The 25,503-nt window shown below is 45.0% G+C and overlaps 1 protein-coding gene across 1 annotated transcript; it reads right to left on the minus strand.

Moving 5' to 3' along the window:
- dmpd (F-box protein dampened) lies at positions 1-25,002 on the minus strand. The gene is made up of 8 exons (XM_055070800.1): positions 24,865-25,002; positions 21,264-21,407; positions 20,069-20,317; positions 18,601-18,796; positions 17,253-17,403; positions 13,300-13,631; positions 5,706-5,935; positions 1-2,358 (listed from the first exon to the last, which is right to left on the minus strand). Exons 2-8 carry the CDS (start codon positions 21,390-21,392, stop codon positions 2,287-2,289), a joined length of 1,359 nt encoding a protein of 452 aa, XP_054926775.1. The 5' UTR covers positions 21,393-21,407; positions 24,865-25,002; the 3' UTR covers positions 1-2,286.
- Positions 25,003-25,503: the final 501 nt, after the last annotated feature.

The following is a 25,503-nucleotide window of genomic DNA, read 5'->3' on the forward strand; positions in this document are numbered from 1 at the left end:
TTGTGAAGTGTTAGCTTTATTTCAAGAAACAATAAATAACCATCTTGTGCTTACAGCATTAAGCTACAGCCACAATATAACTGTGCAAAATACACACTGGTATCTTTGTTGTGTGTGTCGTTACATTGTGACATTTGGAGATTTGAGATCTTCTGTGGGTCACGGGAAAGAGGAAAAAAAAAAAAAAAAAAAACCCTTGTTAGTACTGCCCAACAACCTCAAGAGGTAGAGAATGCAACCATAGTTGAGCGAGAATTTAAAAAGAAAAATTTGTATAAGGCAATGAAACATGCAATACATGACACAACGCTACGGCATACATCCACTTTAAACAGGCAAGCAATCTGATATATGTTTTATCCTACAGTACTAGTGCAACAGCAAAAAAAAAAAAAAAAAAATAAAAAAAAAATAAAAAATGCACAAAGGCACACTCAATGTAACACATCAACGTGTCATTACTAAAAATGTGGCACAATGTCATACGGATTTCTCCAAGACACTAAAAATTCACAAAGTTACGTCGTCCATGCAGCCAGCACAATTGAAGAGCCTTCCCGTTTCATTCGAACTGTACAAGCCGAGGCATGATTGTTCCATTATTTGGACGCCCTTTTTGTTCCACTAGAAATGCTTACACCATTAAAGGGGCCACCACTACATACACACAATTGCACATGACCAAATACCCTAGCCTTCATTTCATTCAGCTCACAATGCGAACGTTAATATAAAGCAACTTGCTTCAGGGAATGCCTGGTTCAAGGTTCTATACTTAAAAAGGAAGCTTGGCAATTTGGCACAAATCATAAAACATGCGCTACTCCACCACTTGTGGTTGGTGTCCACGAAAAAAATTAAAGACATGAAAGCGTTCAGAAGACTGTGCTTTTGGGCAATACACGTTCGGCAAAAAGTTCATGATAAAGCAAGAGAGAGAGAGTCTCTCATCGAAGCAAAAAGTGCTCACACTCTCGCTAGTACACACACACACACGCACACATACAAGGCATTTTCCCAGACAGCAGGAAGAGGTGGAAGCAAAGGTTACTCTGCACACAAATTGCAATGCTTAAAAAGCTTGCTAGCCATTGAATACAATCAGGCACAGGTAAAAAAAAAAAGTTTCATGCCAATCAAAGACACTGCAATATGCGGTGTAAAGCTCTTAAACTATGTTGACAATCTCTGCAATTGGCTGGCTGCGCACAATACACCTTCAATTGCAGGCCATCCTCGCTTTTGCTTCAAAGTTTACTGAAATAACATATTGCTCTGTGCTCACATTGTGAAAACATGCACATAGCTTGAGGACGTGACAGAACTTCATAGCTTTACAAAGCCAAAAACAGAAGCATGAAACAGGTGAGCCTAGATGCAATGCTTTGAGCTACCACCCATGCACCATTACACGATAACCCAAAAACTTTTGACAGTGCTAACACACTGATGTGGTCAGTGCTTGTCTTAAGTACACATCTGCATCTCATTACATCCTCACCATTTTTTGTATGTTCAAACAACATGGGTTCAGAGCAAGACGGTGTAGAGCCAGCCAGCCCCTACAGCTGCACTCTTACACAGCTTGGCCAGAACACCTTAAACATGCAAGAGAAAAATGTTTACTCGCACAACTTGTAGAATATGTAGACAATCAAATTAGCTATATTCTGGAAACAAAAGTCGCAGAGCTCTTGCCACAATCATTCTTGTCATGAAGCAACATTACAAATTGGGGAAAAAAAAAAAAAAAGCGAGCATACATGATGGCAAACATCTCTACCAGGGTAAACTGTAGACACCACAGTGTGAAATGCAGAACCATGTCTAGTTATTGCCTGTGCGTAGTGCTGAAACTGCACAACCCTCGTGCAATTCTCACACGAGTGTAGCTTTGAAGACAAGAGCCAACGTGAACGAAACCCAATGTGTGCCCCCGCTTGGTCCTGTTTGTTGGTTTTGTGCAAGACCCACAGATTTTTTTTTTATTTGGTTCTCCAAAAGCTAAGAAATCCCAACAACAAAAAGTAAGCAAAGAAAGTGAACAAAACAGTGTGGGGATGTTTGTGCAAACAGTGAATGCAACTTTGGATTTTGATGACAATGAATTATGGTTTAACTGTGGATGAAGCAGTGGTCACTACTAGCTATGAGAACCTTCCTTCAAGGCTGACAACAGCATTAACTTGGTACTTGTATGCATTAACTAGCACTGACACACACGGACGGGAAAAGGCTGACACTTGGGAGTGTTGACTTGCTTCTGTTGCTTGTGTAGTGCAGTGGCTATACCTCGAAGTGGAGTAGCCGAGGTAGTGGAGTAGCCAAGTTCGATCCCATGCTCAGTGCACAAAAGTTCTGCGTGCCGGACCAGTGCATGCAACAGCAGATGATGTTGATTACTTACTGGCAATCTCTGGTTTTATAATCTGTCTACAAGTTAGGTGCAAGACGGCTATGCTTCAAGGGTGGCTGACAATCCTCATCTGTTAGAACAGCACACAATGTGGTATTATTTGCAACGCCCATCACCCCACTGCCACCTACAAAATGTGCAGGGAACATGCACACATGTGTTACGTTGCCACTGAAACAGTTCCAGAGAGGCTACGAAGGTGACACAAGTAGTAGGGATACGACGCAAACAGGTATGAGAGGCAGAGATTGTCCTTCCTTCCATCCCCACCGAAGCACCGAACTAGGGTTGTGCGAATATTTGAAAGTTTTGAATAACAAAGCAAATAATGTCCTATTTCATTCAGTCTTCGAAAGGAATAGTCCCTATTTATAAATAATATTTTTCTAATATTTCAATTCTCCAACCGGGTGTAAAATTCAACTGGAGCAAAAATTCAATAAATTTAATCTCGGCGGCCATATTAGACAAAAACATGAGATATTCTTTAGTGGAGCATGTTATGTTGCTCAGGCAGCCAGACTTTTCCAGATAAACTACTATCATTCACACATACCAATGAATCCCGATTATGCCAACGAACTAGTTATTTGCTCCTAGTCCTCCATTTGTCCTTTTAAAGCAAAGCTTCATAATGTGCGATGTAATGACAGAAAGTTGCAACTGCTCTGAACATACTAGCATGTGAAGATTGCTTTAGATTAATGGTGAAAATAACGGCTGTTCATTATTCAAAAGCTATTTGCTATTCAGTTTGGTCACGAAAATTTCTATTTGCACACACTTACGAGAAAGAAAAAAGCTAGCACAGGAGGAAGTAAGCACCACAAATTTTCGGGGAGCGACAAGTGAATGCTCTTTTCACAACACAGAGAAGAGAGAGAAAAAGGTGTGCACATAGCATGCTGCAGTGTGCCGTTACGTGCACGTCGGTAGGGTCATGGACAAATGAAACGCGAAGTGATAAAACAAGGTGCCTAGATAACTGGCGTGTGATTTCACACCGCAGCGTGCCCATTGGCAAAGATGGTGTAGGCACCACACAAACGGGAATTATGCCAACACACGGAATGCCGAAAGCGCAACTGAAAGAATGCATTCTAGATACTTCTTGAGTTTTCGCATTTCATTTGCCCAATTTCACACTAGTCAAAAAATGATATCGGTGAATCGCACTCGGCCAATGGTTTTTCAGACACCGATGAAGAAGCTACTGGAGAGCCTTCACTCCGCACAAATGTCCGAATTTTTTAATAAGCAATTTTAAGTCGCTGTTTTAAAAGTTTGCTCGCTAATGCGGCAAGTAGCTTATTTATAGACTCTTGTCAGCAAGCCTTCAGGCACAGGGGAGCACGACTTAGAAGAAGCTAGCACGCTCTTGAATTTCAGGCTTTCCTTTGTCGCAAAATTATAAAGCTGTGAGAAGAAGCTTCTAAAGGAACATCTGAGTGAGCAACCAAAGGCTGCAGTGTAAGATCAAGTAACATCCTATGCTGTGCGTCACATTGATTGGGGGACCGAATACAATGGTACATTTTGCTGCAAGATAGCCATTTATAAATCGAACACAGCCGACACAAGAACAATGATGGCCATTTAGAAGGCTGTGTCGCATGCTGCCTACCCCCAATTAAAAAGTGACGATTATAGCCTGCCAACATGGCTGTTACACTGAATACAATCCTTCAAAAAGTGGGAAGGATTGTCATTGCGAAAAAGTGTGATGCGACGATCCCTGTGCCTCTCATTGTGTACGAATCTGGGGCATTCCTAGCAAGATATCATCAGCCACATGCAAACAAAATGGCTTTTATCAAAATAAGCATGGTATAGCAATAGTGCACCTTCAAATTACGGTAGGAAGGTTGTGCAAGCAGTTATGTAAATGCACAAAAGTGCCAAGTTACAAAAACACAAAAACAAAGCAAAGGCAGTCTTTTTCTTTTTTTTTTTTGCTTTTCCTCCAGTCTCCAGGTGCATTCAGATCAAAAGACTGCAACAATATTACATAAACACAGCACAGGTACTACAGTCAAAAGCCATTCAGCTTGCACTTGAGAGCATACGTCCATCATATTTGAAGCAGAACTGCTGTCTTTCTGTTATGAACAGATGCCGTATTGAAATTTATCTGTACGCTGTCCAACAAATTGTATCTTTTGTTTAACTCTTACAGAATTTATAAAGATTCAGTACAAGTTCTACACGATTGCCATATAAACACAGAAAAGCATGTGGGATTATTGAACTCCATCCAGAATATTTCACAAGTGTGGCAAAGACAAAAGAATGACACGATACTGGTTCAAACAACTCAATTTCCACAAGCCACACTCAAAATCACTCAACACCATGTTGGGGGAGGGGGGAACCAAGAGGCATACAGTTCGGCTAACAGCGGTATGTGAACAATAGCATGCAGTAGGACCAAGCCACATGTTCTCAAGCACTGCTGCAGTGAAGTTATGAAACACGTAAGTTGCGCATGTTGATCGTGCTGCATTGTGTACAAAAAGCACCAGAGCACTCGCGCCACAGAACCATAACCTTTTAGCCCTTCACCGGTAAAAGAAACCCCCTAGTTACATGCCACCTTTCAGCAAAGGCTTTCGCGGAACAGGCCTATGTGACAGATGCCCATTTCTCTCGCGTGCACTTCACCGCTCCGGTGACCTCACAAGACCAGTATCATTCCACTTTTACAAAGTTATTTGCCCCGTCGGTAGTGACAAGAGCAGAGGCAATGAAAAGAAGTCAGAGCGATGCCAACAACAAGGCTTTGCTTTCTGTCAAGCTTGTGTAGCTCCTCGAGGAAAGAAAAAAAAAAAAAAAAAAAAAAAAAAAGAGCCAACGTCAACCTCATGATTGGTTCAATCAGCCACACTGATTGCGTGTCCACAAGAAGCCTCTAATGCTACAGGCATGACCAAGTAAGCGCCCCATAATAAAAAAAAAAAACTGCTCACAAATCCTTAAGTTCTGTCATTGCAGGCAATACAACATTGTAAGAAGCTTTGTCCAAAGTTACTCACCCCCCCCCCCCCCCCCCAAGTGGCTGAAGAAGTAAAGAAAGCAAAGGAGAAAAAAAAAAGGACGAAAAAGTCTGGCAATAAGTCTGCCTAAAATGGGCAATAACGAGGACTCAACACAAGTACACAAGAGACGTACACACAACAAAAGATAGCTGAGCTCTCCCCCCTCCCCAAAAGTTACAAACGTAAAAATACGAGGGGATGATAAGTGGGGTGTGGTGTTGCTAATTCACGTTTGGCAATGAACTCCTTTGTACTTTGTGTGCTTTGATGACCAGGCTTGATGTGGTAGCTCCTCCATCCAGATCAAGTTTGCGCTTGCAAGCTCTTGGCGGTGCCGACTTGTCAACAGGCCCCGTCTTGTTAACAGGCAACGCCTCTGTGATTACTTCTTCAAATGCCACGCACTCAGAGTCACTCAAGCCCAGCACGATATTCTCTGGTGGAGTGCCATAGCATGCAGGCACCAGCTTCAGTTGTCCCTCACCTGGGCAAAAATTGGGAGAGTGCAAAGAACATTGTAAGTCAGCATTAAGTTCAAGAAAAGAACCTTAAAATGTTAACAGCTATTTATCACACATGCAGTGAAGCTTCATTAATTTAAAACACCTGATAATTCATACATGCTACAAGTAGTGTTTTGGTGATGAAGTGAGCATGGGAGGTGTGCACATATAAAGTGAAATCCACTTATAATAATATCAAGAAGAACGAAAAATCCGATCGTTATAACCAATCACTGCTATGTCTGGACTGCCATAATAAAAATTTAAAAAAAGAAGCCGCATGTACCTTTGTAGCTCCGAAAACAAATTGACCACTTGAGCTAAAAGATAGACGTTGTATAAGGTAGACTGAAAAATAAAACGCTTATTTATACCTCTAAACAGCATATCAAGCGTTACGCACACTGAAATAGTCAGAAATCCAGAGTTGCTTTGGCAGGAGTTTCAAGTTCAGAACTGTGGTGTCTAGCTGCTGCACGAACACTAGCGGCAATAATTTAGCATGCATGAAATCAATGAGCAACTCGATCGACGACAGTGCACTTCGCGTGAGCATCAAGGTCGTTGTCAAAGATGGGTCATTGTCAATCTCGTTGCCCCTTTCGCACAACGCTGCCACATGTCGCAACAACGATCGCCTCATTGGAGATCTCTTAGCATAATGAGGCAGCACTATCTGCGCTCAGAAACTTCTCCATCAAAGCACCATCTGTTTCCCTGTCAGTAGCGACGTGCTCCCAGAACTTGTTAATGTCAGCGGCTTCCACCGTATTGGTGTCACTATCATGGGGGGTTTCATTCTGACGCACAAAGCCCGCCTTTTCCGTTGATCGACATGGCCTTTGGTTGCAGCTTTCATGTCCGCGCCCCCCCCTGAGCGAGCTCGCACTTCTTTGAGCCTTGCAAAATTTGCAGCTTCGTCTCAAGCGATATAACATTGCACTTTGTCGGCGTCATCTTCTATCAATTCGGCTGTCCGCTGCTGCTTCCGCGGCCCATTTCCTCGCTCCAGGAAAGAAGGAGGAAAGGGCAGGCACCGCTTCGCTTCTCATGGGCGATCATGGGCGACTGGCGCCAACTAGTGATGCTCTCCGTGGCTTTCGCACTCACCGTGCGGGTGGGATGCGTTGCGCTGCTAATGGCGGCAGATACGAGCTCATGTAGGGAAACGCATTGCCCCATCTCGACATATTTCGTTTAACGGGAACTTAGGAATGCAAGTTTCATGATTATTTTGCATGGAAAACGCCGTTCAGAAGGCAAAATTTTGATAGTTATATTCGATACACGGTGAATAACGTATCATGTTTCTTTTTTTTTTTTCTCATAGCCCAAATGTATAAGTTGACACCCTCAAGTTGGCTCATCCAATCTGGACAATCTTATATTGCGGAATTGCAGCAGACAAAGCAGGCCTTGGAAAGAATGTGAATCCAAAACCTCGGGATTCAGGAGTTCAAAACTTCAGAACTACGTAGTAACCAAACTTTAAACCCTCACCATGTGGACAGTGGCCTCATTAGTCGAACCTCGACATAAGAACACAGATATAAGAAATTCTTCCGATACAGCGACCACTCGTTAATTCAGATAACAAAGGATAAAAAAAAATGACCAAATTAACTGAATGTTGAATTATTAAGGTTATCAAGAGAACAATAAACAAATGCTTACTATATCAACACACTTTTATTTACTGAATAAATTGGCAAATACTGTTTCTATTTTGCACAAAGCAGCCCAGAAGCTGCAATTCCTGCCGTCTCGTGACTGATTAGTAGGGTTGTGCAAATACTTGAAAATATCAAATCCCATCGAATATTACATTTCAAATATTTGTATTCAATTCAAAAACTAGTTACAGTCAACGACCGGTTTCTCAGATATGCCCAATAATTCAGATGCCTTCGCAGCACCGCCACATACCCCATAAAGCCTATGCATAAGAATGTTTTAAACTTTGGACGCTGAAACCGGGCACCATCTGATTTGCTGGACTTTTTGCCATAGCCGCAGGTCTGAAACAGCATTAATCGAAGCCACCACCACTACCACCACCGCCGCCGCCACCACCACCACCACAGCAACGCTAGGCTCAGCTGCCTTCGATGTTTGCTGCCAAGCTTCCTGCAGTTCGGTGCTGTGTTTTTCATTGAAAGAATTTGCCGATGTCCGCAATGGCTTTGCCTCTGTCATCCTCGCCGATGGCCTCAAAGTGCACAAAGTACGACAAGGGTCGAGTGTTGCACAATGCCGGTTCCCAAAAGTCAACTTTGCCGCAATAAAGATACAGCAGTGTTACATAGTGATGCATGCATACCAAGAGCAAAAGGGGGTACCACTGTCAAGGGCCACATTATGCATTAATACAGGGCACTTCCATTGTGTGCTGGTTTATCAGCTCTTTCTAGCACGTAGGCATCATACTTACCCCATTTCGTCATTCCGGCACTGACTGTGCCCTGCAGTGAACATCTGAAGTGCAACAAATTTCATCTTACTCAATTCCGTGGTTGTCACTGAATACATGTGATTGGATTGGCAAAACATTTATTTGAGCTTAAAGTAAAATGCGCGCTTGCGCACGCGCTCTGAACGGGGCCTATGTCGTCTTCTGGGCGCCAGCCGCATGGTCCGAGTCCCTGCTCGCCGTTGTCGGCTCGCTGGGTCCCTGCCGGGCCAGCGCCTCGATGGCCCACTGGACGGCCCAGAGTCTGTTTTGACTGTTGCTTCCTGTGGCTGCTTCGAGCCGCGGCAGGATCCTCTCAGATTTGGCTTCCTGGTAGTTGGTGCGATTCCACAGCATGTGTGCGAAGCCGGCAGTCTCCCTTTGGCAGACTCTGCACTTGTCTGTCGGGTGCGTCGCGGGATACGTTCTGTGCATCAACGATGGGCTGGGGAGTGAGCCCGTCTGCAGCTGTCTGAATAAAACGGCTTGCTCTCGACTCAGCCCCGAGCAAGAGTGTGGGAAAGTTGTGTGTGCCAGGCAGAAAGCCTTGGTTATCTCGTTGTATTCGGTCAATCGGTCCTTGGTGCTGAACCACAGCAGCCAGTCGACCGAGGTATGGTCCATTAGCGTGCAAGCCTTGGCGTGTGCAGTCTCATTGTGGTTGGCGTTGCGGTCCGACACCTTGCCCACGTGTGCCGGGAACCAGAATACATGTGAAAAATGTTTTTTTAAATGTGCGACATAAACGTCTCAGGTTATCACGTGCATTCAACTAGGGAGGACAACAGCAGGAGCTTCCTTCTGAGGTGGGTCAGTCTTACGAGTATACTGTACAATACTGTAGTCCACTGCTGAAACAATATTGTAGAAATTGAACGCCTTGCTCAGAAAACAAATTCTTTCCTGCATTAGTGTTATAATTCAAAAGCACATACATTTCCAGCAGAACAAAAATGTAGGACATGAAACAAAACCAGTGGGACATAAGTGAATATAAATATCAAGAAAACACGTGTTGGGGTGCACATGAGACAGCCGAGTAATAAGCATTAGGTGCACAGACAAAAGGTTGCAGTGAAACCTTGATTTAAATAAGCTTGAGTTTACTTAATTTCTTATTTAACAAAGTGCTTTTGATTCCTCTGTACATACCATAGAAGCTGATAGGTCGGATAGCTCAGGCGGCGCTTGTGTATGGTGCAGATGAGTGCGGGCCTTATCTTGAATGCGATATGTGAAGGGTACAGAGTCGAGGTGTGCATGTGCCGATAGCTTTGTGTGTGCTGTGTTCTCACCGCTTAGTTTGCGCTGAAGCGAGAGGCAGCACGAAGGTCAAGGTACTCACTGCTGCTGCCACTCTTCCTCACGGCAGCGTTTTGACAGATAGTGTCCACAGTCATAGAGTGAGATGTGCTTAAGTTTGCCTCTGCACATATGACACCACGCTTGTTAATTTAGTTAGCAAGTGAATATTTACAACGTTATGTGGCCGATAAAACTACAGTCCGCAACCGATAATTCAGACTCCACGGGGAATGTAAATAAGTCCGAACTAACGAATGTCCGAAAGAACTAATGCATCCAAAAACATTAATTCTATATTTTAAGGCCCCTGTGCAAGGAAGAAGTGGTCAATTCATTGCTGCACACACTTCCACTTATATGCAACCAAGTCCACCTGCATTTCTGTAAGTTTTGTGTTGTCTTTGTACACCGATGCAAGGACTACAAAAGCTTGAGTCATATCCGCATGTGAATACTCCAGAGAATGCGGCCTATCATCATCATCTGAGTTAGATTCGTAGTTTGATGGTGGGAGAACTTGTTCAATTGTTTCGCCATCGCTCAGTTCAGCACACAAAGCCACCATGCTGTCAACGTCGGCAACATCTTCAAATGTAACAGCCGCAGGAATCGGCATAACACAACCTAGCAGGTCATTTATGATGTCCGCATTTGAGCTCATTGTGGTAGGCGGCAGGGCAGGCTCTTCAGTTGCGGAGCCGGGCTCATTCGGACTGTGAGGGCACCGGGCAATGGTGCCATTTGACGTGGACTGTCAATGGCTTCACGAGAAAGACTTCTTGGAACCAGCAGAGCGCTGCCTAGAACGCATACCGTATTTACTCGCATAATAGGCGCACTCGCATAATAGGCGCACCCCCAGTTTGGTCGCGGAAAATTTGATTTTTTTATTTCCTATTTTTATACTGTGGTCAGTACCGCATTTACACTATTGCAAGCCGACGCCCTCCTGCCCCCTCCATCTCGGGTGAAAAAGGAAACGCAAGCACATTTCACAACCCAAGCTTATCAACGCATTTGCTGGACTACTAGTCTCATTAGTGTTGCTGCCGTCGCAGCTGCTGAGGGCCCACAGCACATGGAACATCGCGAAAACTAGCTCTTCCATTAACTACCGACACCCCCCTCCCCGAACCGCCGCGTAGCCAGCGAGCACGAGGACTTAACGCGTCCGTAAAAAGAAAAAAAGAAAAAAAAAAAAAAAAAAACGCATCAACGAGCGAAAAATAATTCTTCCATCAACTATCGATAACACCCCCCTCCTCTCCAAACCGCCGCGCGGACATAAGCTTTTCGCTACCTTCGCTTAGGCAGCTCGGAAAGCTGGGCGACTCTCGGAGGCCGGGCGACTCGACACAAGCGACAGTGCCATCGCCATCAATGCTCTACACATGCCGACACAGGCAAAGAAAAGACAAATCGCCGCATCTCGCCATTTTGCAAACGGCGTGCAGTTCGTGTGGTCGCGTGTTCCGCTATGGGCAAGTACGGCAGCTACACGGCTGCATTCAAACTGAAAGCTGTGCAGTATGCACTCGAGCATGGGAACCGTGCTGCAAGCAGGCATTTCAGTGTCGGAGAGACAAGCATTCGCTACTGGCGAGGTCAGCAAGAAAAACTTCAGGCCACAAAGAAGTCGCGACGGGCCTTCCGCGGTGCAAAGTCGGGGAAGTATCCGCAAGTGGAAGATCAACTAGTTCAACACATACGGGGCCTTCGACAGGACGGTTGTGCAGTGTCTCTCGACATAGTGCAGACGGAGGCACGCAGAATTGCCCGAGCGCAGGGCATCGAAGCGAAAGACTTCAAAGCAAGCTCCGGATGGACAACGCGCTTCATGCGACGCCACGGACTTACCTTGAGGAGGCGCACAACGTTGTGCCAGCGCTTGCCCTCAGCATACGAGGACAAGGTACTCGATTTCCACCGTTTCGTCATACGGCTCCGGCAGCAAAAAAACTTCATTTTGTCACAAATAGGTAATGCAGATCAGACTCCTCTCTGTTTCGACATGCCAAGAAATACAACAGTAGAGGAAAAAGGTGCACGGAGTGTGCTTATTCGAACATCTGGCGCTGAAAAACAAAGGTGTACTGTCATGTTGGCAGTGACTGCGGATGGACGCAAACTGCCGCCTTATGTTATTTTTAAAAGAAAGACGCTCCCAAAGGGAAATTTCCCTCAAGACATACACGTGAGGGTCCAAGAGAAAGGTTGGATGTCCGCGGAATTGATGGTGGACTGGGTCAAGACCGTCTGGGGCCGGCGGCCGGGCGGCCTGTTGTATCCGGCCATGCTCGTTTTAGACAGTTTTCGCGGGCACCTTGTAGAACGTGTCCGAGAGAAGTTGTCAGAGGTGCGTACGGATATTGCCGTGATTCCGGGAGGCCTCACTTCCGTGCTGCAACCTTTGGACGTTTCCCTAAATAAGCCTTTTAAGGACAACGTTCGAAGGCTTTACACCAATTGGATGGCTGGAGGACAGCGTCAACTAACCCCCGGTGGCAAAATTAAGAGGCCGCCTATGGAAATGCTGTGCGAATGGATCGTGGAAGCTTGGCGGGAGATCTCGGATGACGTCGTCAGGAAAAGTTTCAAGAAGACTGGGATCTCCAATGCACTGGATGCAAGCTCAGACGACATGCTGTGGAGCTCAGACAAGGAAGACGAGTCTCCACCCGGCGGTGATGAGGATGTTCTCTCGGACTCTGAATAGTCTTAATAAATTTTACGTGTGTGTTCAGTCAACGTCTCTCGCCTGTTCATTAAAAGGTAAGTAGGTAGCTTTTATTTTCCCTTTTATGCTGGATTTATTGGTGAATTATGTGAGAGTAGCCATATTCCTGACATACGTTAAAATTTAAAGCGCGGGAATGCGAGTTGAAAAAATTTCGTAAATTTTACCCCGCGTAATAGGCGCACCCCGAACTTCGCGCCGGATTTTCTGAAAAAATAGTGCGCCTATTATGCGAGTAAATACGGTACTAAACAAACAAACAAACAATCACAGAATGGAGAAACGCTGTCCGGTTTGCCGGAATGGATGCGACCTCACAATTCAGACAAAGCCTCCAAGATTGGCATTTGCAGTTAAATTTCTGAGGCACAGCGCTGCGACCACGGCAAGGCCTCAGGGATTACCACCTAGCATGTAATCTCTGAGGCCATACTTGGTGGCTCAAATCTCTGAGGCTATACTTGATGTCTGATGGCAACCTTGGTTGCCAGAGGAAATAATGTCGGCAGAGTCGGCTTACGCTACAGCCACGGACAGAGTCCGGATAACTGAATGTAGAGCTCACGGCTGTCCGAAATATCGCTCGTTTTGACGAATTAAGTCTATGGGCCCATTGGCATTGCCGCAAAACTGTCCGAATTACCGAGCATGTCCGGATTCTTGGTGTCTGATTTATCGGTCGGCAAATGTACTACATTTACTTTGTTTAGCTGTCTAATAATTAGGTATCGCAATCGATGCTTTGCCTGCAACTTTATGTGTGTGGCTTCAGCTATGATTTTCGGATAGCGGGCTTTCAGTAGCCAAACTTCCCATACTGTCACACTCAACAAGCAATAACACCGTGTGCTCACCCTGCAGTCCGAAAGAGGAAGAGGCGGCCTCTTGGAAGTCAATGGGCATGAAATCGATGGGGGCGCCCTGGGCAGGCCCCCCACCAAGTGGAGTGGTCTTGCCGCAGGCACATGCCGGCACAGCAGGCGACTTGGAGCGCCAGTACTGCAGCTCCGTCTTGCACCTGTTCAGTTCCTGCAGCACCGCATTCAGCTTGCGTGACGTTGTCTGCAACTTCTGGTCGTAGTCGTCCTGGCGCGCCTTCATCTCCACTATGTGCCGCTGTTGGCTGGTTACCCGCCGGCGCGTCAGCTTCAGCTCTCGACGCAGCGCCAGCACCTGTCCGCTGTTTCTGTTCAGCGGTGCAGAAAAGGCAAAACAGTATTCATAGAAAGTCCACACTCGTTACACTGTATCCTCATACAAACAGCATACTTTTGATTACAACAGACTATTCTTATTATTTAGTTTGGCCTGCCTATATTATCAATGTATGAATTCCATATTTAATGGACACGGCTATAACGGACTATCCGCTATAACAGACAAATTTTAGGGCAAATTTTGTCTACATGGTGTAAATACAATGTATTTTGCTGCAATGATGTGTGGGTCCGGCAGTGCTCTCCACGCAACTATGTTCAGCCACTTGCAGAAGTTTGTGAAAATGCACCTTTTATAAAGGAAAAAATACACTAGCGGCAGGCTGCCAGCAATGGCGTGCTGTGCAATTCCCCACTGTGTTTTGTGTCGACCCCACAAGCGGCAAGAATGCCGTTAGGCATAACCAGCTTTGAAGTGAAGCTGAAGCATACAGCGCTTCAAAAACAACCACCGACGATTACAACACACACTATTTTGAGAATGCTTTGTTTCTCATCGCATCAATTCACACAATAAGAAACAGATGCTATTCGTGGGGCAAAGACTGCGAGGCAGTGCCATCTCACAAGCAGTGCAGCAGCAGCCAGATGCAAGCTCCGTTTGTTACTCTCGTTCGTACTGCAAATTTAAGAGCAGTCATAGCTTGCGACAAAATATAAAATTAAGAAATCAGTCTATACTATCGGCCACTGTTTATTGTGTACAACAAACTGTAGTCATCATCTGTGTCATTGGGGGCGGTTTGGCGCACGGGCTGGGCGGTTGGTATGGCGGTGCCGGCCAGCTGGCTCTCTGGCGTTGTGCCAGCTGTTAATCTTGCCGCTGTGTGGGTGTACAGTAGAACCTGGTTCATACGTCTTGGAAAAAAAAAAGCAAGGAAAAACATACTGACTGGGAAAATGTACAATCCTGAGTAACTAAACAATTTGACAGGCTCAAACTATTGTTAACATCTACGTAATGCAAAGTGTCGCACGGATCATTGTGGCACGAGAGACGCTGATGCACGTCGAGCTGGTGGTGCTCCGGCAGCCAGAGACGCATTTTGTTGTTTTCCTATTGTGTGGTGTTGTGAGAGGGCAATAGGAAACCGAAATGAAATCGAGTTGTTGGGCGACGGCGGATGCCACCGAAGCGAAATGTGATGCCCACATCACGCCACCTGCAGCAGGGAACAGCGACATGTTTGTATTATCACCTATTAAAAGCACGCTGTAAAATTGATAGGTGAAGATGCTTATCGCAATACGTTTGCCAGCGATAGCCGTGAATGCGGCGTGCAATGAACCAGGTGGAGGTTTGCTGGTACGGGAATAAGAAACTGTGCGCCATCGTTTTCGCGTGAGACGGGCGGCTATATACTGTCCTCGACTGCACACACCTCGCGCCTTTCCTTGTTCACCTGGGATCTAGCAGCCGGAAAACGTACAAGATCGCAGCCTGCAGTAGAGAACAGTGGCGCATTTCGGTTATCGCCTGTTAAAAGCGTGCGCTATGCTTCCGATGGCACCATGTGCTGTGAAATAGATATGCGGAGATACTTTTCGCAATAGGATTGACGGTGATAGCTGTGAATGCCATGTGCAATGACTCCGGAGAGTTGCTGGAACCGAAGTGAGAAACTGAGTGCGCGCTGGCATTTTCATGTGAGATGGGCAGGCGAGTATTGCGGTGAAGCTGCTGTGGTGGGCAGCTATACATTGTTCTTGATTGCGCGTACCTCGCGCATTTTCTTGTTCACGTGGGATCTAGCGTCCAGAAAACGCATCATACAATTGCAGTTTGATGACATACTGTACGTTGGAGCCAAAAAATAATGTTTTCCGGGAACGTATGAACTGGCAAAAAATGAGCATAACTCTATTGGGTTATGTTTTATGTACTCGATTACAAACACTGGCGCCGGGAAAATGTGCGTAATGGGAATGTATCAATGAGGTTCTACTGTATATATGCTCTAGTGTGCGGAAAGTGGTGGACAGGAAGATGCCATGCAGAGTGGCTGTACAATTACTATGTAAAACCATTTATCTTAATTATGATATTTTTATCATTTTTCATTCGCTGATGGGTTAGACTGCAGTGTATGTGAAGTTTTGCCAATTTCACAACATACTGTGACCTTAATTTTGAGTAGAACAGACTGTGGACATAATGAACCTATTTCACTGGATTATCACAGTCCATTGTAGCAAGCATCGACTATACTTAACATACCCTAAAGTAACATCATTAAAGAAAAATTATAAGCACAATTTTCAATCCCAGTCTGTCGTCCTCGCTTCATCCCGTCCAAGCACTGTTTGTTTTGGTCCTAAGGACATTTTTGTTATGAATTTTATTTAATCTCCAGTCTTCTGTGCTCTTTAGTGGCACTAGTGAAGCAATTGCAAAGCAGAATGTGCAACTGTGAAACCCTATTCTAAATCTCGCTGTTTTTGCATTACCCAAATTCATGCAGAGATGTTAGTGAGGCCACAAATTTCGGAGCCTCTATTCCAGTAGCACACTTGACTGGTTACTTTCAAGCATTATGACAGCGTTTAACATTCGGCTGGTTGAAGTCAAGTGCTCAAAACACAATTGCCCAAGCTTGGAGCACCCGGAACTGCTCCCACCTTCGAGCTGGGAGAGCACGACCGAGCTGCAACAGAATTCTAGTCAGTGGCTCCTTGGGCTGTTCAGGAGCAGCTGAACGTTCAGCTTGGGCAGGCTTTCTCTGGCTTCAATCTCAAAAAGGGCTCCTCATGGCTACAAATAGAGTTGGAGTGCAGTAGGATCTAGTCGCGTGTACCATTAAACTCTGTTCAATTTGTTTTAGTGTGTGGGGACGCTCGACTCTCTTGTGCCCTTTTATGTTGTTTTCCCAGCGTGGCTCATGCATCTACTGTAATGCGGCTGCTCCACGTGGTTCAGTCGGTGTGGCTGCCAAATAGTGCGAGAGATGGCGCAATTGTTGCGCTGCTAGCACCACCTAACGGCACAGTTACTTGGGCGCAAAAGGAAATTTATCCAATCCAATCCAATCACTTCCTTGTTGGTTTGCGGTCGGCAGAGTGCACGAACTTGTAGCGCGCCTGTCGGCACGCTCTGCGGGACCATCTTGTGAAGCTTCGGAGTGGGGCACTGGGATGGATGAACACATTCGTTCGAATGTGCCACCATTCACGAGACTGCACAAGTGAATGATTTGGCATTGTGTCTGGCATGGGGCGAACATATTCGCTGGATATGCTGTCACGGTGAGTTGCACTTCCTCGATTTGTCGAGTGCCCATTGGCACCTTCTGCTGGTAATAATTCGGCTAGCTGGTATTGGTGTATGAAAGGTGCAATACTGCCCATTTGATTGGTTGCACTACTGTGTTGTCCTTCCTTTATACCAAGAGCATGCTTGGAGACCCCACAAGCGATAACCTAATAAGAGCATTTCTATGTATCACTAGCCCACAAACATCCATATTAAGAGAGTTTCGCCCGAGACAGAACTTTCTCTTGATTACCCAGCAATGTCCAAGATGGCAAGCTAGTATTACACTATACACTAAAGTGCATGCACACTATGCTGCAAGACCAAAAGTTGGGCTCACTTCTTCATGCTTTCCCTCAGCTTGCGCAAGCGCTTCTTCACTGTTGGATTCACTGGAGGTGGCTGGGGAGACTGGGGTGCACTGGACAATGAACCTTGCGTGCTTGTAGATGGCGGCGTCTCCATCAGCGAAATCTGGTTTTTCAAGGAAGCTGCACAGGAAGGAAAGGCAAAACGATTTAAACCATGCTGTGGCCTGTGATAACAACCGGGGAATAATAGGTCAAATAATTAAACTAGCGGCCCTTAAGGAGGCCCTGAACCACCCCTCGGGCTTGCTGAAATAACATAGTCCACGGATAGCATACGCTGCTGTGAACATCTCAGCCAAGTTTTGCTGTCATACGCGGTCCGTGGAGCTCGCAAGCGGAGCGCGAAGACACCTTTTTCTCAAACGCTCTCGTTTCAAAAACACCATGCTCCTCGCTCTTTTCTGTGTGCTTTATTTCATCATAAAGCACACTCCCATACGCAGCTGCTATTGGTCGCTGCGCTCTGCTACACCGCGGCCGCCGTGAGGTGCCGCCACGAGTCCAGTGGCTAAGTGCACTGCGGCTCTCTGAGGACAGCCGCGTTTCACTTACGTTTAGCACGGCATGGCACCAAATGGAAATTTGAACTGCGCACCACGGTGACGTCTTTGCCGTAGCCTTCGCAGTGCAAGGCATTGGAGGAGGAAGGGGAGCACAGCTGAGGCCGTGTTTGATTGCCGATAACTCCGCTTCTGCTGAGCGCACTGAAGTACTTTTTGCGGCAAAGTGGTTCTGAAATAGCCTATCTTCACTTCAAATGTCTTTCACCACTTCGATAAAAAGTGGTTCAGGACCCCTTTAAGACAATAAGAGGAAAAATAGCAGGGAGATTAGCCAGGAGGTTCCTCGTTTGCTGCACTGTACTGGGGTAGGGTAAAAGAGAACAGACCGGAACAAAATAGATTATGGGGTTTTACGTGCCAAAACCACGATCTGATTATAAGCCACACCATAGTGGGGAACTCCAGAAATTTGGACCACCCATGGTTCTTTAATGTTCACTTAAATCTAAGCGCACGAGTGTTTTCGCATTTCGACCCCATCGAAATGCAGCCGCCATGGCCGAGATTCGATCCCACGACCTCATGCTTGGGCATTGCCACTAAGCAACCACGGCGGGTACAGACAGGAACAGTAAGGGGAAGAAAAGTGCGAGTTGAATCCTACAGGTGGTGCTCAAAACATGGCAGCCATTTACAGGAATTCTCCCGACTAAAGAGGAAACAGAACTGGCATTGCTGGTTGGTATTGCCTGCAATACCCTGGGATAAAAAGAGTGAGCAAGAAAAGAAGTGTGCGCGTGTAGCGGGTGCTCACAAGAGTAGGAAGAAGGGTAGTCGAGGAAGTCAGCTGCGAAGTAGCTGATCTCGGGCAGCGTGGGCTCAATGTGCTCCTTGAAATACTCCATGGCCATGGTGGTCAGGTCAAAGAGCTCATCCGTCACCTTGTAGGCACGGCTCAGTGTGGGCGTCACCTCCACGTACCTCAGGATGCGGTGCACTTCGTCCAAGATCTGGAGCAACACATGCAGAGCTCTGACTGTCAGTGCCAAAACCACAAATGCCAGCTTGGAAACACAAAAAGCAGCGCCTACTCCATTAGCCAGACTACCTTTCCTAATCATTATATGGTCTGCTCAACTCATGGAATGCATAACAATGGATAAATAAATAAATAAACAAACAAAAATGCAGACAAACACAAACCTCAACTTTTAATGATTTTCCTATACGGTAAGTACAGCGATTTGTACACACCAACAATCAAAAGAAAACAGTATTTACAAACAGAAACTAAGTTTTCTTTAACCTCATACTTATGCCCACCATCTAATTACAACTGTGCTTATCATGATAACCTGATACATAAATAAAGGGTCCATCTCTTTCTTTTTTTGCTTAGATCATGGAACCCAGGCCTTACACATGCATCTTTAATGTTCACAATTTTGCATGCCTCCACGATTTCCTGTCAGCTAATTGGAAGACCTACCTAAAAAGCTGCATTTTAAGATGGCCTGATTTCAGGGTACTATATTGGACACACAACCCAGCTTAGAACACAGAAAAATGTAGTTAAAGGGACACTCAAGAGCTAAACCGGTTTAGATTGACAAAGCATTCTTTCAAAATTGTTCCATTAATTTCGTGGGAAAAGGTTGCTTCTGGAAGAGAAAAAAAAGGCCAAACTTCATTTCTCTATTACTTCATGTGACATCATAGATATCAGAGTACTTTCTCGTATTTGGGCCATTGCGGTGCATCAAGAGTTCTCGAAACTTGTCAAGTTTAGTCTTTGGCTCCTCTTAGAACAGTACAACGTACCCATCTTTACCAATATACAACACTATCAACGAAGCCTAAGCAGTTGGCATAAAATCTACGATGCCACTTGTGCAGGAACTTCTAAGGTGGTGTCCACACCTGTCTTTCGTTTCTGTTGTTCTTGGCTTGCCAAGCCTTCTCTCTTGATAAGAGGGGCTTTCTTGTTATTGTAAAGGTGCAGTTTGCTAATGCAGCTCAACTTATTTTTTTCCTTTAGTGTCCCTTCAACAATAGAATTCTTTCTCACTGCTGCGAATGCTTTTTTACGAGTGCTGTGCTAACATTTTAGACCACATTTACACAGTTCAGACAGCTACAGAGGTTGTGCAATGTAACAAATCTTGCAGTGCGACCTGAAAGACAGGTTGCACAACAGCTACTGCAGTAGAACTTCTACCAGAACAGAATGGTGCAGTATGTTACATGGCCAAGACCAGCCACCAGCCCGGCACACAGCGTACCTCCCCTGGGAAGAAGCAGCAGTGCTTGCGTTCAATGTGCTTTCCAAAAGTCATTTGCAGCAGGGTCAGGCGCATGTGCACCGTCTCGATGATGTCACACTCGCGCGAGAGTGGGTGCTTGCGGCGCGCAGACTCCCGCCGCGGCATCTGCGCCTTGATGCCCTGGAAGCGCTGCTGCATTGCCAACCGCAGCCGCACGAACTCGGAGTTGAGCAGTCCAGACGCTGCATCGTTCAGGTGGTGGCAGACCTGCAAGGAACGTGTTCGATTGTCAGCTGCTTTCTGCACACTCCTCTAGAACGGTGAATGGACAAAAAAAGGAGAGAGCTTTGCTGTGTTCAAGTTAAATTTTATTAACGATGGATTTGTGCTATCCCCTCCAGAGATCTTAGAAAAAAGATGTCGCGTTCGTTCATATCTGAAGGACCAAACTGCAACGGCACCCCTATTCCTTTTCACAGACAAAATGTGGGAAGAAACAAACACAAGGAAAAAGAAACACTCCTGAAATACTTTATTTATTTAACTGATCTGTCGTTAATGAAAGTGTTGCAGATTGATGCCACATTCATCAATATATTTGTCTTTAGAAAAATGGTGAAGTGCTGACAGTTTCAACAGCGATACTTGGAACATGACCTTCATTCCGAACAAGTTCATTTTCATTTGCGATTCATTTTCATTTGTGACATGAAAGTACATCACAACTTCTAAATTCAGCCTACTCGAGACAGTGGTGCCCTAAGTGGAGCATTTTTAAGTTTAAAAAATATTTCACAGGCACTCACAAATATGAAAAGTGAAATGCTCCCTTTTCAATTTATCTGAGAAAGAAAGAGCTCTGATTGCACTTTATTTTTTTCAGTGTAGAGATTTCAAGGGTCTCAAACAAGCATATTGAGCACCACGTGTGGCCCTTGAAAGACTTGTGTCAGGCTTGTGCATGATCCTGACAACTAATCCTCCCTTCCCTCAAACTGCTTAATAAAGAAAAATGAAAATTTATTTTTTAGTTGACGCTATTTTAAAGCAACAAAAGCACAGTGGCAACAGCACAGTGGCAAGAAAACCGAAACAGCATAAGCACATTGCACACATTCGCCAAGAGGGCTTCATAGTTTAACCTTGATTAAGATATCTAGAGAATGAGATGGCTAATGTTTACTAGGTTAGCTAAGGTTCCATAGTTTCTTACCATGCGCGCATTGCTAATGGTCGCAAAGTTTGTATGCCGCAAAATCTTCTCGATGATCTCGGAGGGCAGGTCAAGCAGGTTGATGCCCCCGTGTTCATTGTCCAGTGCGTCCATGCCACGGTTCTCCATATTTTTAGCTGAGCACTGTCAAACAAAGTAATCATGCAAAGCTTACTATATAATGAGAACTCTCCTTGTCAGCACTGAGCAACTGCAGAGTCAGGCAGGATCATAGTTTAAGCCAATTGAATGGTTGTTCATAATGATCATTGGAAGGCAAAGGTCCTGTCAGTTTGTGTTAACTGCCTTGTAGTTTTGCATTGTTCTGTCATTTTACAAACTGCACAATTGTTCCTCTATGACCAGAGAGAGTGCAATGACCTTGAGTAGCATGGAACGAAAGTAATAAACATCTTCACAATCAAATAGAATAATGAATACCAAGTAATTACATCTGTAGTGCCAAAGGTGAAAGCATTGTGAAGGTTGTGGGATCGTTCCCCACCTGTGGCAAGTTGTTTCTTCATCCACTTTCATTTCCACTAATTTATCACTTCTTTATTTCATTTATTAAGCACAAGTAATTTCTCCTATGTTGTCCCGAGTGTCAATGTTTGTTGGCTTCTTACGATATGACTAATAAAAATTGCTCCCCTCGGTTAACCCCCTTTCTTCTCGTTTAGCATTGAGTTTGCCACTCGAGTTGCATGCGCTGCTATGGCAACAAGCAGTGCTGGCACCCATACAACCACTCCACTTCATTTTAACAAGAGTTCATTTCCCTTTGTTTTTATTGGCATCAGTGCTTTACATTGTGGCTACTTGACCCAACACACAGCTCCTCAGCTTCTTTCATTCTTCTTGCAAATTTAAATGTTACTGCAACTTCAACTGGATACCCAGGGATAGGTGAGCAGAACATGTGGATACACAGTGATGTTCAATCACCATTATTTCATTGATCCATATACTCACTCACATTTGCCAGCACTCCCTCACGTTCTCACTCACGGCCACTCATACTCGCCAACACTCAATTGTGCACACAGTCACTTTCATTCACACTTATTGGAAACTACTCGTGCCCACTTCCACCCACTCACATACATAAATACTCGCACTCGCCAATGGTCACTCGTGTTTGTATCCACGTTCATTCACCACCACTGACTCATTCATGCTCACGTTAACTGGCACTCACTCCTGTTCATACCCTTGTCTACTCAATCTCATTGGCACTCATACAAGCTTGCTTACACCCTTAGTCACTCACTAAAGCTCTATGCTACGTCTGTGAAGTGAGTGGGGAGTGACTATAAGTCTATTCATGAGTGGGTATGGTGACCTATGTCCCCAGGACTTAACAAGGCCGTTTGACGAGCTGATGTTCACGGGTCATTTTTTGCTCCAGCTTCTTGACATCCAACGCCAAGCCATCAACTAGATCCCATTTAGGCCAGTTAATCCTAGCATGCCATTACAATCTCACACTAATCAACATGTTGCTCTTTGCACACGCCAAGCATATTAATTCAGCTGCATGTTTTGGTTTTGCTTCCTTTCATGTGCTTTTTTAAAAGATGCACATTTACAGGATTTTTTCATTGCAGCCAACACGACTTCAGAATGCTGAAATGCAGACCAAAGGCTTCCCGCGACAAATTCTTTTTATATTGAATGCTTTTAAAGCTCAGGCTGATGATCAAGCAGACATCCGCTGAGAGGAATATTTCATTTGACACGCAAGCATTTTTCGCACAATGCAGGTTTATTGAGATATTTAGAGTATGTCTGGTAAACAGGTTCGTACAGTTTAGCTCATTCTGGTCCTGTCATGACGACGAATTGCTACATGCAACACTGGCCCAAATAGCTATCTTTCTATCGCTTTGTGTCTGGAAAGTACATTCCATAACACAATTCTATTCACAGCACTACCTGCCTTTTAATGCTGTTTAATCTGGCACAGCTTTCACTTACAGAAGTTCAAGTCCTGTTATGTGCTTTGAAGAATATAATGGCAGATGCAACAGATTATCAAAGTGCACCTCCAGGTAAGCTGTCCATGTAGATTCAAAATTATCACTGCAACATTGTATGAATCTATGGGCCAATGCTAAAATCTACAAAGTGCAATGCACTGCATGTGTGTTCCGAATTTACTTAAAGAAAAATCAGTGCACTTTCAAGTGAGGAATAACTCGCGAAGAGAAAGGAGTCATCACGCATTCTGAGAACATGGGTTCTGTATCTGGCTTGTGTTATGGCGCTTTCGATCACGATCAAGTTTCTCGATCTCCATTGGCTACTTTGAGTAATCTGCGGAGGGGAGTCGATCCCGATCGAGAAATTCAATCCCGTTCCGGCTCGATCGCAATCCAAGGGGCCCCGTGTAACTGGGGTATTATGCCTGCATCGTATTTACAATGCAACATAGTGCACCTTTTCTTTTTTTTTATACATTAGTTCCGATGTACATGACAAAGAAGGCTACGTCGTGAATTTATCCAATAATTAAGCACAAAAATATTACCCAAATGATCGAGACGCTCTAGTAAGATGCGGAACAAAGAGTTGCGTTACGTCGCCACAATTGCGTGATACCGTGGTAGCCCTCCCTCGATGCTGACGATAGCGTATTGCGGTTTTGTAATTTAGGATGCGATTAATAAGACAGCAAAAATTTTCAAGTGCGAATGAATGTTTACATCACACGCATAATAAACGCTTGTATCTGAATAGCGGAGGTAGCTGATCGATAATCTACCTTCGGACTACGGCTCCGGTGCTAGCTTTGACGCGATCGCTTTATTTTTTTTTCTATAATTCAATACAGCTAAGAACGTAAGATATGGCAAGGCACATTAACAAGTTTCATGCATATATAGAGGCCAGGAAGGGTGCTGTATTATTATAGAAGGAAGCTATTACTGTTCTAATTTTATCGCGGGCTAGCTCACAATCTGAAACGAAAAAACGGGGCCACGCAAAAGTCCCGACTCGCGTTATGCAAACATACTGCGTACGAGTGAGAAAATTTATTTTGAAGGAAACTAAAAGTGATTGACATCAGCTGCAATCGTCTTCATTTTGCTAATAAAGACACCAGCCTGATGAGATGGACGACCCCCCACAAAATCGGCTCCCTTTGTTCGTCTGGCAAGCTTAAGCCGCACAATGCTTCTGGAAATTAACCCACTGATAAAAATCTTTCTTACTTTCATAATTTTTCTATTTATTTGTTCTCGACACGGGCAAGTTTGGCCCCTTTGTTCGAAGGTCAGTACGTTGGAAACTTCCAAGGGCCAAAAAGCAAGCGGGAAACCAATTGTGTCAAGAGAGCATCGGTCACCACAACCACGATCAATCACTTCATTCCAGTCGCAAATGTTCAAATTTGATATCCCAAAAGATTCCCTAAAAAGCATGCACGGTAGCTAGCTTTTAAAGCCGCAATTTCTTGATTCCTCGACGTCTCGCTTAGACGAGAGTCGATCGTAGTTCTGAACGGTGAGCCTGTCCGACATCGCGCAGCATATTCCGAACGCGGCTTGCGCACAAAGTTCTACTTCTCACATGCATGACGAAACAGTGAAAATACCTGTAGTGCACGTCAGGTTTTAAGCACCCATTTACATCTTTCCAAAACCGTCTCCAGTGTGCCACCTCCACAGCTTCGGCACCACAACCACGACTACCACTTTCCTCAACGCATCGAGCACCAGCCAACCAAACGAGCGCAGCGTTATTCCATTGAAGACGTACTTGATGTCATGTGACATTGCGAACCAATCGAATTCTTGGGAGCGAGAAAGAATAAATAAATTTAAAAAATACTATTTTTTTTCGTGTTTGTGTTTTACATCAATTTTCTCTGGCAATTACACCTTCTTCCCAAGTCACGGTATCATTACGCGAGTATTTTTATTTACTTTTTCGAGGTGACTCGCCGAGGTTACTTCAGCGTGTCGTGATTCGGGTAACGTAATTTTTGATCAACCGAGTGCTCGGGGAACGTACATCGTTGCCCAAAATTTTCCACGCGCAGGGAACCACAAAACATCTACAAGAACATCACAGGAGAAAATAGGGAAAAGTCCATCAAGACACAGGGACAGAAAGGTTGCATTTGCGCTGTAGGATCGCTCAGCAAATAGGCGATCGAACGAGTGAGCAAATGAAGTATCCCGTATCACCTGCCCCGTTTTCGTTGCTCTCCCCCCCCCCTTTTTTTTTTGTT

Source organism: Dermacentor andersoni, chromosome 5 (genome assembly GCF_023375885.2).
Source record: "Dermacentor andersoni chromosome 5, qqDerAnde1_hic_scaffold, whole genome shotgun sequence".
Lineage (NCBI taxonomy): Eukaryota > Metazoa > Arthropoda > Arachnida > Ixodida > Ixodidae > Dermacentor > Dermacentor andersoni.